Here is a 17,320-nt window from a genome sequence, read left to right as displayed (position 1 = left end):
AATTAAAAATAATCACCTTAAAATAGCTTAGTGAAGTACAAGAGAACTCAGATAAATGAAGTCAGGAAATGATACATGAACAAAATTAAAATATCAACAAAGAGATAAAAACCATAAAAAAGGCAGCTGGACTATACAATAACCGAACTGGTAAAAGCAACAGAAAGCTTCAAAGGCAGACTTGATCAGGCAGAAAAGAATCAAACTTGAAAATAGGTCATTTAAAATTTTCCTGTAAGAGGAACAAAAAAAGAATGAAAAAGAGTGAAGAAATCCTGAGGGACTGATTATGAAAAGAATCATGCATTATGGGAGCTCCAGAAGAAAGAGGAAAAAGAAACATGCACGAAAATTACTGACAGAAATAATGGCTGAAAACTTCCCCAAGTTAGGATAGAAATAGGCACACAGATGCAGGAAAGAATCCCACATAGGAAAAACTGAAAGAAATCTATGATGTCCATAGGTTATCATAAAATTGTCAAAAGACAAAGACAAAGAAAAAATTCTGAAAACAACAAGATAAAAGTACTCATCAAATCCGAAGAAGCCCTTATAAAATTATCATCAGATTTGGAAGAAACCTTGAAGATGAGGAGGTAGGATGATCTATTCAAAGTGCTGAAACAAAACACTATAAATGAAGAATAATATGCCCAGCAAAACCATCCTTCAAAAATGAAAGAGAGAAAGAAAGACACCTAAAAATTAAGGGACTTTATCAACACTAAACCTGCCTCAGAAGAAATGTTAAAGGAAGTTCTTCAAGTTTAATAAAAAGATGCTAAATAGCAACATTAAAACTTTAGTACAAAACTTTCTATAAAGTATAAAGGACAAATACAGAATACTGTAATACTATAATAATGATGTGAAAATCAATTTTAATACAAACATTAAAACACAAAAGTCTTAAGAATTATCATTACAAAAATTTGTTAATGGATATAAAACATAAAAGTGTGAATTGTGGCATCAATAAGAAAAGTCAGGGAGAAATAAAAATGTAGAGTTTTGTATATGATTGAAGTTACATTTCTAATCAGCTTAAAATAAAATATTATTACAATAAAATGTTTTATGTAAGGCTCATGATAACCACAAAGAAATTACCTACAGAAGATAAAGGAATTAAAACATATCTCTAGTTTAAAAAAAAATCAATGAAACACAAAGACAGCAAGGGAAGGAAATAGGAGCAAAGAACAATAAAACAAATAGGAAACAATCAACAAAAATGGTAATAATAAGCCCTTCTCTATCAATAATTACTTTAAACCTAAATAAATTAAAACTCCCAATCAAATGACATAGACTGGCTGAATGAATAAAAATAACATGACACAACAGTATGCTGTCTGTAACAGGCTCACTTTAGATTTAAGTAAACACAGAGGCTGAAAGCAAGGTTGACAGAAAAAGATTCCATGCAAATTATAACAAAAAGAGAGCTATTTACATCAGACAAAATGGACTTTACAGTAAAAACTGACACTAGAGACAAGGAAGGACATTATATAGTGATAAAAGAAACAATAAAAAAATAAGTTATAAATATATGCAAGCCCAACATCCAAGAAATTAAATACATAAAGCTAACACTGATGGAACTGAAAGGTGAAATACAGCGATATAATAATAGTAGAGTCTTCAATACTACACTTTCACTAATGGGTAGAACATCCAGACAGAAAATCAATAAGGAAACAGAGGACTTCAACAAACTCTAAAGAACAAATGGACCTAAAACAGACACACATAGAACATGCCACCCAACAGCAGCAGAATACACATTCTTCTCAAGAGCACAAGGAATATTCTCCAGGATAGATTACAGGCCAGAAAATAAGTCTTAACAGATTTAAGAAAATTTAAATCCTATCAATTATCTGTTTCTGACCACAATGGGATTGAACTAGCAATCAGTAAAAGAAAAACTGAAAAAATGCATAAAAATGTTTAAACTAAACACACCTCTGAACAACCAATGGGTCAAAGATAAAATCAAAAAGGAAATCAAAAACTATCTTGAGACAAATGAAAATGGAACCATAACATACCAAAACTAATAGAATAGAACACAAGCAGTTTTAAGATGGAAGCTTATAGTGATAAATAAAGAAAAAAAGAGAGATCCTAAATAAACAACCTAACTTTAAACCACAAGAAGCTAAAAGAATTAAAAATTGAGCCTAAAATTAGTAAAAAGATAGAAATAAAAGGTTAGAGCAGAAATAAACAAAACAGAGGACAGAAAAACACCAGGAAGTATCAATGAATCTAAGATCTGGTTTTTGAAAACAAACAAAATTGACAAACCATTAGCTAAATTAAGAAGAAAAGAGAAGATTAAAATTTTTTAAATTAGAAATGAAAAAGGAGAAATTACAGTTGAAGCCACAGAAATTAAAAAAGATTATAAGAAACTACCAAATAAGAGAACAAGTATGTATCAACAAACAGGTAACCAGGGAGTTGCGTGTGAATTCCTACAAACATACAATCTACCAAGAATGAAACATCAAGAAACAGAAAATCTTAACAGACTGGTAATGAGTAATGAGACTAAATTTGTAATCAAAGATTTCCTAACAAGAAATATCTGGACCAGATACCCTTTGGAGTGAACACTTCCAAAAACACTTTATGAGACCAGCATTACCCTGATAAAAAGCCAGACAAAGATACCACAGGAAAAAGAAAATTACAGGCCATTGTCCCTGATGAACATAAGAATGAAAACCCTTAACAAAATATGAGCAAGTCAAATTCAACAGTACATTTAAAGGATCATACACAACAACCAACTGGGATTTACCCTTAGGATGCAAGGACAGTTCAACACACACAAATCAATTAATGTGACAGAACACATTAACAGAGTAAAGGGTAAAAGTCATGATTGAGAAAGAATTCTGGGAAGATAGTAGAGTTGGAGGCACTAGGAACCTGAGTCCTCACTTGCATAGTAATTGCACTAGCAGAATCTGCCTCGTGCAACTGTTTAGGAATTCTGGCGTCAACTGGAGACTTGCAACTTCCAAGGGAAGGCTTGGACCAACCGCATGGCAGACAGCTGTCCATGTCTCCTGGAGTGCTGTGCATACAGAGTGCAGGGGGCAGGGTTGGCAAGAAAAACACAGTCCTCCAAATACTGGTGATCCATGCTGTGATTGCTGATTGTTATTTTGATCTTAGAGGTGCAAAGAGGCAAGCAGCCACTGTTGCTGTACCTCTCCTAGTTGCTGCAAGCCACACGCCCTCTGACCGAAATTTCTTCCAAAAGACTTAAAGGGCCAGCACCTTCCCATCACTACCACCCTGCCCTGCCTTCATTTTTCTTTTTTTCCTTTTTGGGAGTCATTTTGTTTGTTTATTTGTTTGTTTTGTTGTTTTTTTTTTTTTTGAGAAAAGCACTTGATAACATTTAATGAATCTTCCACCATGTGGCTTCAAGCTACCAGGACACAGGTGCCACCCACACCCTTAATCTTCTCCTCAGCTCTTCTGCTGAAGAATTTGGCCTTCACAATGACAGGCTGTTTAGGGAGCTTTCCCTTCCCCAGAACTTTGTAGTAGCCCGATCGCACCACATCAATGATAGGAGCAGCTCCAGTCTTGTTCTTGGCAGCATTTACCCGTGTCTGCTCACTGACCAAGGTCCATAATTTATCAAGGTTGACAGTTGGGCAGAAGCTTTGGTTCCTCTTTAAGTGGTAATGCCTCATACCAACTTTCCCAAAGTATCCTGAGTGATATTTGTTGAAGCTGATCCTGTGGTGGTGATGCATGCTACCAGCATTACCCGGGCTTCCCGGATGCTTCCGGTGTTTGCCGATGCAGCTGTGGCCGTGGCTCACGTGGCCCCTAAGTTTCCGGGTCTTCCTTAGTCTGGATGGCATATTGGTGGCCGAGAAGAAAGAGGTGGCAGTCAGATATTAAAGACTAGTATGTTGAAACCCAACTGAATACATGAGGGAAACTATAAAGTGATTTTGTTATACCCAGGGAAAGTCATAGGCTCAGGAGAGACCTTAACTTTACTCTTCAAGCTGATCCTTAGCACAGAGATAGCACAAAACAACAACAAAAACAACAAACAAAACAATAACAAAAAAAGCAAATAGTGGAGAATTAGTAGAATCTAATTTCCAGATTTGTCGTCTTATATTCGAATGTCCAGAACGTGATAAAAATCACCAACCATACACAGAAATAGAAAAGAATAAGCCTTTCAAAAGAAAAAATATATATATATATACACACACACACACACACATATACAGAAATTGCCCCTGAAAAGACCTGATGGCAGATTTCCAAGCAAAGACTATAAATGAATTTCTAAAACATGCTATACTTACTAAAGAAAGGGTAGACAAAATTTTAAAAATGATGTATGAACAAAATGGAAATATCAATAAAGAGACAGAAACTTAAAAAAAATAAATTTGAGGCTGAACAGTACAATAGTTAAAATATTCACTAGAGAGATTCAAAGGCAGATTAATAGAAAGAAGAAAGAACTAGCAAACCCTGACAGGAAAATGGAAATTATCAAGTCTAAGTTCTAAGAAACAGAAAGAAAGATTGAAGGAAAAATGAACAGGTCCTAAGGAACCTATGAGGCCCATCAAGTGGACCAACAAATGCATTCTGGGAATCCCAGAGGGAGACGAGAGAGAAGGAGAGAGAGAATATTTAAAGAAATAATGGTTTAAAAATTCCCAAATTTAAAGAAAGAAATGAGTATAAACATCAAAGAAGTTCAACAAACTCCAAGTAAAATGCAGTCAAAGACACCCACATTGAGATACATTATAATCAAAACAGTCAAAAGCCAAAAACCAAGAATCCCAAAAGCACCAAGAGAGAAGTGACTCATTACATACAAGGGACCTTCATTATCAGCACATTTCTCATCAGAAAGTTTGGTTGATATGTTTAAAAAAATGAAACCAAATTTCAACCAAGAATTCTGTAACCAAAAGAGAAATCAAGAAAATAATCTCATTACTACAAGAATAAAATCAAAAAGAATAAAATACTAGGAATAACTTTATCCAAGGAAGTGAAAGATCTGTACATTGAAAACTATATATACATTGATGAAAAAATTGAAGACACAAATAAATGAAAAGATATTCCATGCTGATGGCTTGGAAGAATTAATATTGTTCAAATCCAAACCATCCAGAGCAATCTACAGATTCAGTGCAATCCCTATTGCAATTCTAATGGCATTATTTACAGAAATAGAACAATCTAAAATTTTGTATGGAACCACAAATGACCTTGAATAGCCAAAGCAATCTTAAGAAGATTAAAGCTGAAGGCATCACACATCTTGACTTCAAACTATATTACAAAGTTGTAGGAATTAAAACAGTATGGTATTGTCATAATAGCAAGACACACAGATCAATGGAACAGAATAAAGAGCTCAGAAATAAACCTATTCACAGATGACCACTTACTTTACAACAAAGGAGCCAAGGACATACAATATGAAAAGGACAGTCTCTTTAATAAATGGTGTTGGGAAAACTGCATAGCTATATGCAGAAGAATGAAACTGGACTATTATCTTATACCACACACAGAAATAAAACCAAAATGGTTTAAAAACTTCAACATATGATTGAAACCATAAAATCCCTAGAAGAAAACATAGGTGGTAAGCTCCTTGATCAGTCTTGGCAATGATTTTTTTGGATTTGACGCCAAAAGCAAAAACAAACAAGTGGGATTATATCAAGCTAAAAAGCCTTCTGTAATGGAAAGGAAATCACCAACAAAATGGAAAGGTAACCTATCAAATGGGAGAATATGTTTGCAACTCATATTTTATAAGGGACTAATATCCAAAATATATAAATAATTCATATAACTCAATAGCAAAAAACTGTTAAAAATGGGGAGAAGATCTGAATAAACATTTTTCCAAGGAAGACACACAGATGGCCAACAGGTACACAAAGAAGTGTTCATCATCACTAATTATCAGGAAAATGCAAATTAAAACTACAATGAACTATCACCTCATACCTATTAGTATGGCTACACCAAAAAGACAAGAAATAACAAGTGTGGGAATGTAAATTGTAAAGTGTTACTATGGAAAACAATAGGGAGGTTCCTCAAAAAAATTAAAAAATAGAACTCCCATATGATCCAGCAATTCCACTTCTGGGTATTTACCCAAAGAAAACAAAAACACTAACTCAAAAAGATACATGCACCCCCATGTTTACTGCAGCATTATTTACAGTAGCCAAGACATGGCAGCAACCTAAGTGTCCATCAATGGATGAATGAGTAGAGAAAATGTAATATATACACACACTGGAATATTATTCAGCCATAAAAAGGAAGGAAATCCTGCCATTTGCAGAAAAATGAATGGACCTTGAGAGCATTATGATTAAGTGAAATAAATCAGACAGAGAAAGAGAAGTATTATACGACCTCACTTACGTGAAGAATCTAGAAAACGAAACACTTGAAACCAATATATAATGTTATGTGTCAATTACATCTCAATATAAATAAGTAAATAAATAACAATGAGATGTCATCTCACACCTGTTAGGGTGTCTATTATCAAAAAAAAAGTGTTGGAAAGGATATGGAGAAATTGAAACACTGCTATACTTTAGTGGAAATGCAAAATGAAAAACAGTATGAAGCGTCCTCAAAAAAAAAAAAATAGAACTACCAAATGATCTAGCATTCTGTTTCTGGATATATATTCCTAAATAATCAAATCACTATCTCAAATAGATATCTATATCTTTACTCCCACGTTCATGGTAGCCTTATTCACAATAGCCAAGGTATGGAAACAACCTAAATGTCCATCAACAAATGAATGGATAAAGGAAATGTTGTGTGTGTGTGTGTATATACATACACATACAATTCCACCTCAAAAAAGAAGGAATTCCTGCCATTTGGGACAACATAGATGACTTGCTAAGTGAAGTCAGTCAGTCAGTCACAGAAGGATGAATACTGCATTATACCACTTCCATGAGTGATCTAAAATAGTCAAACTCATAGAAGCAAGAAATCAAATTGTGTTTGACAGTGGCTGGTGGGAGGGAGAAATGAAGAGTTGTTATTAAATGGGACAAAGTTTTAATTATGCAAGATTAATTACTTTGAGATCTGCTATACAACACAGGTCCTATAACTAACAATAGTGTATTGTGCACTTAACAAATTTGTTAAGAGTGTAGATCACGTGTTAAGTGTTATTACAACCAAAAAAAAAGGAGTTTCAAGTAAACTGTTGAAGATGATAGGTATCTTTGTTACCTTGATCGTGGTGATGGTTTCATGGGTGTATGCATACGTCCAGCCTCATCAAACTATATACATTAGAAGTGCATTTTTTGTATGTCAATTACACCTCGAAAAAAATGTTAGAAGATACTTTCATTAAAAGCAAGTTGAATGAAAGTTGAGTTTCTCTGAGTATCAGATAGGTTTAAGAAACTGGGCTTAGTAAAAAATTTAAACCCTGATTGTTGATGTAAGACAAGTACTTAAAATACCAAGCAGGATGGTTAGTAGCTCCCTGTTGTTGTCAAAGGCAATTCTAAATTTCTTAGCACTTATTTAACAAATATATATTGAGTAACTTTTATGCTCCAGGCGTTGTGCTAGCTCTCGGGGAATGCAAAGATGATAAACACATAGTCTTCTGTAATCTGGCTCTTTGGTGCATCTCCTATCTTGTCTTGCCACTGCTCCCCTACACATGTCTTCAGCCAAACTGAGCAATTAGAGTATGCAAACTCACCAGTTGTGCTAAACCCCAGATCTTCTGTAAACATATGCTTCTCTGTAGAATGCCCTCCTTGCCTTGCCTGCCTGGAAAACATCCTTTTTCATCAAGTCTCAAGGCTTCTGACTCACCCAATATTAATTACTGCTACTGTTTTACCTCCTCTTGTCCAGTGCTTGCTACTATTATCATAGCCATTATTTGTTGATTTGTCTGACTCTTCTCAGACTTCATATGACTTGAAAAAAAAAAGAAAACAAGACAATTCTGTCTTCTTTTCTGAATCCTTAGCTTCTTATCCAGTGCCTAACATTCAATACAGGCTGAGCAAATGTTGGCCTTAAGAATTAGTGAATATGTTATACCAAAAATAAATGCTATAAAAGTTAATAAAAGGAAAGGTTCACAGTTGGATGGAGCCCTTGGTATGCTGGCAAATGTTTAACAACTGGCTCCCCAGGAAACCAAAGGATCATAGACTTACAATGTTTGCTGATTTGCTTCATGTAAATCTCCTGCCATGTCCGATTTTAATGCTGTCATCATTCTCAAATAGTACTCATAAGTAAAACCCAGAGCATAGGTTATAGTAAAATAATTCTGAAGTATTGATTTTTTAATGTCTATTACTTTGGTGTTTCTTTTTTTTTTTAAACAAGTCTTTATGTTTTTTTGTTTTGCTCCTTTGTTTTTTGGGGAAGAGGGATAGGTAATTTGGTTTCTTTATTCTTTTTTTTTTAATGGAGATCCTGGGGACTGAACTCAAGACCTCATGCATGCTAAGCATACATCCTACCACTGAGCTACACCTTTCCTCCTATTACTTGGGTTTTTAAATATAATTTAATAAGTTGTGAGTTTGTATAGTTATTTTTAAATTGGGGTCATGTGTAACAGTTGGCTTGTAAAATTCTTGAAAGTTTTATAATTAAATCCTGTAAGTTGGTATGAGTCAGTGCCAGCACGCCACTAAATGAGGCATAGGTAAAGTGGCAAGAAAATTTCATAGAAGAGGTAGTACTTATTTACTCTGTTTATTATGAAGCAGTTATATCAATAAGACAATTGAGTTGGCAAATATATGATCCTTAAGGACACTAACTTTCCTATCTTTAATTTCCTGGTTTATCCCTAGTACCAAGACAAGGACTGGACACATACTTACTACTCATAATTTATTAAACGAATGAATGTTTAATACAAAACACATTTTATAGCCTCTTAACTGCAACACTAAGTCAAATTATAGAGACCTCTATTGGTAAAGGGCAGTTAATTGAGCCCCATTCACACAATGTTCACGTGTTACTTTTATTTAAAAATGAACAACAGTGGTGAGAATCTTGCCCAACCAGTGACCTCAGTCATCTGAAAGTGTTGGCCAGCGTTCAAAATATGGTGGCATGCCAAGACAAGAAAAGCTGGTATCCCCAGGTACACTGCGAGCTGCTGAACCAGCGACAGAAGCCACACACTTGGGGATTTCCTGTTCTATGAGAAAAAGAATTCATTGTTTGCTTAAGCTATGCTAGGTTGAATTTTTTGTTGCTTGCAGCCAATATCTAATGCATCTAACACTGGCTAATGGACAACTCTTCATGAGCATGTGCAGAGGAAAAGGTAAAAGTGACGGTCGAGCGGGTCTGCGGCCCAGGAGCAAAATTACTGGGACTTCTGAGCAAAACACAATCCTCTCTTTCTTCTGGGCTCAGAGCCACTTTATCATGCACAAGGTGGTAGGTTATGCAGGAGCTGGAGTCCAACAGACACATAAATAAGCTGCCTACAATAATGGAAGAATGTCATTGCAAATATTTGACATTCCCTGTACAGTTTGGAAGACTGATAAAATCATAATTGTAAAAAAGACATGTCGCATTGCCAATCCAGAGCTGCTTCTCACATACCGTCTGGCACATATGTCTTACTGCTCGGCACAAGCAGCAGAAGGAATGAACAAAAAGAAAAGAGCAATTTCCCCACCGTAAATTGGAAAGTCTGCCAACCAGCTAAGTGATCTGCCATCAATCAGTGTTAAATTCTCCTTAGCAGAAGAAAATTCAAGGGCTAACTATTACTGAGAGATTTCACACAGTGACTAATGGTATATGACAAACACATTTAAAATCTGCATAGACCAGCACCAGTTTAAAATGTAACATGAATAATAAATAATTTTGAAGAAATACCAGCATGCAAAATGAGATATAATCTTTTCAAACACCAATTACACAGAATATTATAGTTCTGGAAAGACATTTGCAAACTGACCAAAACAAAGTCCAAAGTGTAATTCACACAGAAGGCAACTCTATTTGATGGTTTTATACATAAACAGATTTTGAAAGTGTTAGGCAGATAAGCTATAAAATACTGGTCACTGAGGTGTAACCAGGAAAAATCCCAGGTCTCTGCTGAGTTACAAATGGTCGTCAGTGAGGATTCTGGACAGGCATAAATGCAACAGGACAGGCTTCCCGTTTTCCAGGAAATAGAATTCTTTGTGAGAATAATAAGAGTTTTCCTTTTTTTAAATCAGGCTGAGCTACAAACCTAGAAGAAAAACATATAGATGGGATGTGGGCACTAGAGGATTTAAAAATAAAATGTTCTTAAATTTATGGGACTTTGGTATGTGTAAAGCAAGAAAAATAGCACTGGCTTTGGAAACATGGATTTGAGACTCTAACCCCAAATTTACCACATCTCAGCTTCCTTATTGATTTCATGTAAAACAATGGGACTAATTTCAGTTGTGATGGGCAAATAACAAAGCATGTAGGAAAATTATCACAAATGGTAAAGGATTATTCACAGGTTTGTATTATTGTTCTATCACTTGTTTTAAAACTAGGACAATCCATAAACGATAAATGCTGGAGAGGGTGTGGAGAAAAGGGAATCCTCCTACACTGTTGGTGGGAATGTAGTTTGGTGTAGCCATTATGGAAAACAGTATGGAGATTCCTCAAAAAACTAAAAAATAGACTTACCATATTATCCAGCAACCCCACTCCTGGGCATATATCCAGAGGGAACTCAAATTCAAAAAGATATATGCACCCCAATGTTCACAGCAGCCAAGACATGGAAACAACCTAAATGTCCATCAACAAGATGACTGGATAAAGAAGTGTGGTCTATTTTTTTTTTACAACGGAATACTACGTCAGCCATAAAAAGAATAAAATAATGCCATTTGCAGCAACATAGATGGACCTAGAGATGTCATTCTAAGTCAAGTTAGCCAGAAACAGAAAGAAAAATGCTATATGATATGCTCATATATGGAATCTAAAAAAAAGAAGAAAGAGGACACTAATGAATTCATCTACAAAGCAGAAATAGATTCACAGACATAGTAAATAATCTTATGGTTACCGGGGAAAGGGAGTGGGAAGGAATAAATTTGGGAGTTTGAGATTTGCAAATGTTAGCCACTATATATAAAAAAAGACAAAAGCCCCCAAGTTTCTTCTGTATAGCACAGGGAACTATTATTAATATCTTGTAATAACCTTTAATGAAAAAGAATATGAAAATGAATACATGTAAGTATATGCATGGCTGTGACACTGTGCTGTGCACCAGAAATTGACACATTGTAACTGACTGTCCTTCATGTTAAAAAAAAAAAAAAAAGGAACTTCTATAAAGTAAACAGGTAACACCCACCTTGTTGAAATTAAGCTCCGGAAAGTTTTGAGAACTATGGAAGCTCTATCAACAAACAAATAAGTAAAGGCAATTTTTAAATCATGAACACTAAATTTTGTTAATTCATCTCCCAAATATTAACACATTCATTCTTCAATTAAGTCCCATTTTTCACAGGTGTGCCACGATGAACTATATTTCCTTGATTGGATTTTAATTGTTGTTATCAAGAGTTTAAAATTTTTTGACAAAACTGAAATTTCCATATATTACTTTGGTGAATAGTTAATATACAACTTCCTCATTCGGAAGCAGTAGGGAGCAGTTAGCATCACCATTAAGATTGTATTTTGTCATGTAAATGAAGCTGAATACCTCTAGTGTTGTGAGGGCACAAATAATTAGAGTCTACTGATTGAGAAATTTAAGAAAAACAAGCAGAGTTGTTAAATTTCTTTGACCTCATTTGGTCATCACAAAAGGCCTGTGATGTATAATAGGCCATCACTCATATTCCCTTTTGAAAGATGAGAAAATCAATCTCATAAGTTAAATGTTTTTGTAAAATCTCCCAGAAAATTAATAATATCGGTAGAATGAAAATTCAGGGCTTTGCACGCTTTTCTGAGCTATACTTTCTGTACCAATCTCAGTAATGTTCAGGACAGCACCCTACTTTACCACCTGAAAAAACAGCGTGAGTTGGTAAAAACAACAATTTTGAATATTTTTAAACTCAGTTTTACCTCTTAAAATATTCAAAGTAACTAAACCTGAATTGATGATGCCATTTAAAACCCACCACGGTCTTATTTAAATTATACTTGTATTTCATGAACATTAATTTTTTTTTCCAAGAATGGTACAAACTTAAAAGTAGTGTGGCAGAATCCAGATTTCTGAATTATTATATTAGGGGAAAGACTCTTGGGTATTGGGTGTTCTAGTAAGCAGATATAGGACACATCATTCTGAGACAACAATCCTCAAGTTTCAGTGGCTTAACACAACAAAGTTCATTTTTTTTTTTCAGTCACGCAAAGATCACAGAGTCCTGACCAACCCTCCAGGAAGCACCACTCATGCTGCTGCTTTTACTCCACAACCACTGTAGCAGGGAGGAGTGAGCTGGAGACTCCAGTGCTGGCAGTTTAAAGCTTCTACACACAGTTCTTTGGCCAGAGAAAGCCAGGGATACGTTGAAACTCAAAAGGGTTGCTCTGGACTGAGTTTGTGACCCCTTCAAAATCCAAACCCCCAATGTGATGGTATTTGGAAATGGAACCTTTGGGAAAGACTTAGGTTTAGATGAGGCCATTAATCCCTTTACGATGAGATTAATGTCCTCATAAGAAGACATCAGAGACCTTCACATTCTCAGTCTCTCTCTCCCCTATTCTGTTTCTGTCTCTCTCTCCCTGTCTGCCATGTCAAGCAAAACATGCCATATGCATATTTTGTGTATATATGTGTATAATTAAATTTTTAGCCTAACGTATAGTGGAATTTTTCCAAGGTCAGGTGATAATAATAAATTAATGTGTATCCTAAAGGAATAAAAAGTGCTCTCACAAAAAAGTTTATTACATAAATGTTTTACTGTATAATGATAGTAGATAAAATAAATTGATATGACCATTCTTTATATATTTAATCACATTTAATGTTTATAAAGAACCTATTTATTAAGATCATTACTTTCAAAAATAAGAAAACAAAGACACAGAGAAATTAACTAACCTGTCAAAGTTCACATAACAGCTCCAAACCAAGTCTTAATCTAGGCTGTGACCTGTTCTATTGCCCCATGCTACAAGGCAGGTCTTAGCTTTTGCAGTAGATCCTTTTTATGATTTTTCTTCTTGCTTCTTATGTATGTGTGTCTTATTTTATGGAGACTTATATTCCAAGAATATGATGTTAGGCAGTAAAAATTCAACACCTCCTATACTTTTAAAGAAAACAAAAATACCTCGAAATACAAGGTTTGCTTGATTTAGTTGATCGTTATGAAATCAGGTAATATGAGGAAGGAGTAGACTGCTGCAGCACATTAAGAATTCCACGTCTGAAATTAGCAGATGGCAGCCATTGTAACTTTCTCTTCAGCAGCTCCATCGGTGGCAGACGCAAGTGTTATGCTAGCATATTTCTGTTCAGAAATAGGACAGGAGCAGTGTTACCAGCTCGCTGTAACTGTTCCTTGATTCAGCAGTTGAGTCACTTAATGGCTCCCATGCATATACCAACTCATATAATTTTAAGAAGGGTCTAGCGTGTGGACCGTCTGTTACAATAAATCCATAGTGCCTTGAGACATCAGTGGATAATAACTGTGATGCCCCTTCTTGAGTAACTAGGCTGCGCCTTTACTGAAGGTGAAAAGTATAGAAAGATTATGTTGGAATTATGTCTGCTGAGGATTGTACCTAGTTCATTTCAACTCGTTTACGACACATTAACAATCAAAAGGAATCCTGCTATTGGCCAACAAATGGTATTAACATTTTTTAATCCATCAGATGTAGACATGGAGGAACAGGGTAGGAATATCACCAGATTCAAACTCACTGCAGCATCCCCTACATGTAAAAATATCTTAACTTCTTTCATATGCTTTTAATAGAGATGTACAAGTGTGACATAAAAACCTAAAGGAAAGCTCATAAGAGCAATGAAAACCATTCGTCAGTTATATATTAACATCTTACAAAGTACAAGACAGTATTAGGCACTGATGTTGTAAGGATCATCATGTCATGGTCCATGCCACCTGTAGTCAAGAATAGGACACATAATTATGGCACAGTAATATGAGTGCTGTGGGAGAGCTCAGCACAATTATTGAAGTGGAAAAGACAACAATCTATCAAGATCAAGAATGGAAAATACAGGGAGGAGGCTATCTATCTTAAATATTGAAAGCTACTTAAGAGACTGAATTTTTATTTACATACTGTATTCGTAGCAGGAAGACAAATCTGTTATTATAATACATAATCTCTTTCTAAAAGATTTTAATAGTGTAATAGTCTGCTCAAGCTGCCATGACAAAATACCACAGACTGGGTGGTTTAAACACAGAAATTTATTTCTCACAGTTCTGGAGCCTGGGAAATCTAAGACCAAAGCACCAGCTGATTCAGTTCCTGCTGAGAGCTCTCTTCCTGGCTTACAGATGGCTGCCTTCTGAGTGTCCTCACATGGTGAAGAGAGGGCTCTGGGATCTCTTCCTCCTTTCATAAAGGCACCAGGCCTGTTGGATTAGGGTCCCACCCTTGTGACCTCGTTTAACCTTTATCACCTCACAGTCCCTATTCTCAAAGCACACTACATGGGAAATTAGAGTTTCAAGTATGAATTCTGAGGGGACACAAACATCCACTGTATATCAAATAATATAAAATGAAAGACATGAATAGAAAAAATATTAAAATAGAATAAGAAAACCAAACCCACAGAAAAGGGGCAACACACCAACCATAGAGACTGCAGTGACTACTCTTGAGCATCAGATTCTGAGCTTCCTGGCAGTCAAGGGGAAAGGGGGCATATGATTTTCATATTAGCTGTCCTTATCAAAATAAAGAACTGTATTTCCTTAAGTATTTACTGCAGTTGAATTCAAGGACATCTCTTAACTGGGACTGTTTAGAGGGAACAGAAAGATATAATGAAGAATATGTCCCCAAAATGTCAACATTTCTATAACTACAGTTGACTTTTGAATGACATGCATTTGAACTGTGCAGGTCTACTTATACAGATTTATTTCAGTGGTAAATACTATAGTATTATACCATGTGCCATTGGTTGAATACATAGATGCAGAACCATGGATACAGAGGAATCACAAATACAGAGTGTGAACTCTAAGTCATAAGTGGATTTTTGACTGCAGGGAGGGTCGTCACCCTTAACCCCCATGCTCTTCAAGGTTCAACTGTATTTCTTAATTTGTACTTAAATAATGCTCAAGAGTATGGTACACTTACACCAAAAAAAGAAAAATGCAGAGAAAATGATACCCCCATCCTCTCAAGAAAAGAAATACAGAATATAAAGTTTTACATATTAAAAGCTGCCACTTTTCTTGGCTTGTTTTTCCTAATGTAGTTTGTTTGCTTTTTCGCCTCTTTCATAACTTGATTTTGACTTATATCTGTGCGAATGGCTTATGAATATCTTGAACTCCTGCTGCAAGTTGCCTAAAAACCTCTTTGGAAGTAGGCAGGGTTAAAAAGGCAAATAAACAAGGACATCCCTACCGTCCTATTGCAGGGAAGGAAATTGCCCCCTTTTTTAAATGACCAAGATGGAAATTTTATTCAAGTCTCCAGGCTGAGGAGAAAAAAAAAAAAACCAGAAAATTAATGAAACGAAAATGAAACCTAAAAAGAAATGCCTGGAGTCTTAGCAAGTGCAGAGAACAAAGGGACAGCAAGAGCCATGAATAGTAATGAGATTCCAGCCACACCAGCATCAGGAGCTATTCTTTCCTGCCCATTTAACCAAGGCCTCAAGTCATCTCCTCTGCCCCTGGAAAGAAACCCAATCTGTTAATTCTTCTCCAGAACTGAAACATTCAGTGACATGGGAAACTGTGTTGCCAGCAATCGAAACTTGGCTTTTTGTGTCATTGGGGTAGATTCATGCTCATTTTGTACAAATATACAAATGGACAATCATAAATGCTAAATTGAAAAATACTCCTAAAATATGAAAAATATATTTCTAAATTACTTGGCTTGCTCATGGGTAGTGGTATCTTTTGATAAGAGTGATCATTATGGTTATTATTAATTACTTTATCTGCTACACTTAGCCCAGCATTTAGAAAGAGCTCAGAAAGAGGTAAATATTTTATGTTATATTTCACTTAGTACTAGAACTAAGCCTATGGTATAAATATTATTTCCATTTTACAGATAAGTACTAACTGAGGCTTAGGGGAGCTATACAATGTGATCAAGGTCAGGAAACTAACAGCTGCAAAGCTGGGGCTAGAAGAATTGAACTTGATCTGTGTGACCAGAGAGGCTGAGCTTTTAACCAACAAGTTCTCTCAGCTCTCCGAAGTGCAATGGTTTTCGAACGAGAAATAGTATAAACGGATTATTCAGGTATCTCACATACTGAGACAACCAAGGGGGAAGCCCAATGCTTATGGGGAAATAACGGTATTATTATTATTAATGGTAACTATTATTATTAAAATCAGGCTCAAATTTTTTATCGTTATTAAATTAACATTTATAGCTATACATTTTATTGCCACTTACACATATTTTGAAAATAAGGACAGAGCAGGGATGTAGAAGGTCCAAGGTTGCAGTGCTAACAGGCGGCAGGAACAAAATGATTACCATACACTTAATCAGAACATCCTAGAGGGCAAACAGCATCCTGGGGTTGAGCTCTGTCTTCTCTTAGAGCTGGGCACGTTCTCTTGATCAGTTGCTCGGTCTCAATGAAATTCTGCTCCTTTGTTTGTCACGTGAGTTTTGTTAACAGTAACTGCCCTGGACTTTAGTGTTTCTTTAATGATAAAATCTATCACAATTTCAGTTGTTTAAGAAAAAATTAGAACAGGCATATACATGTGGCCAGCACGGCCAGGTAATCAGCACTGCAGGCCTGAGTCTGGAGAATGGCAGCTCTCCCAAGGCTCATTTACCCATGTTTCTTGCTCTGGGTTATTAGCCTCTTTGGAGATCAATCGTCTATTATGGTTTCAGAATTCAAATACTCACAGAGATTTGAATGCGGTGACTTTCAGATCCTTTTCATGTTGGAGATCACATGATAGATTAAAAAAGGACAAGTCCACTTCCCTTGGGGAAAACTTGCTAATTACAGTACACACTTCCT

The 17,320-nt window shown here is 35.5% G+C and overlaps 1 protein-coding gene and 1 long non-coding RNA gene across 6 annotated transcripts in view; both read right to left on the bottom strand.

The window, feature by feature from the left end:
- The window catches only part of LOC140698139 (uncharacterized), a 785,970-nt gene that overhangs the window by 292,541 nt on the left and 476,109 nt on the right, over nucleotides 1-17,320 (bottom strand). The window lies entirely within an intron of this gene.
- On the bottom strand, nucleotides 3,411-3,902 carry LOC102541666 (large ribosomal subunit protein uL15-like). The gene has a single exon (XM_072968829.1). It carries the CDS (start codon nucleotides 3,900-3,902, stop codon nucleotides 3,453-3,455), a length of 450 nt encoding a protein of 149 aa, XP_072824930.1. The 3' UTR covers nucleotides 3,411-3,452.

The sequence above is a fragment of the Vicugna pacos genome, chromosome 9, assembly GCF_048564905.1.
Source record: "Vicugna pacos chromosome 9, VicPac4, whole genome shotgun sequence".
NCBI classification, from domain to species: Eukaryota; Metazoa; Chordata; class Mammalia; order Artiodactyla; family Camelidae; genus Vicugna; species Vicugna pacos.
Note: the sequence above shows the minus strand (reverse complement) of the source record. Positions and strands in the feature narration are given on the sequence as shown.

Excerpts from the sequence above, each read along its gene's own strand:
- LOC102541666 (XM_072968829.1), bottom strand. The coding sequence starts at position 3,902 with ATGCCATCCAGACTAAGGAAGACCCGGAAACTTAGGGGCCACGTGAGC.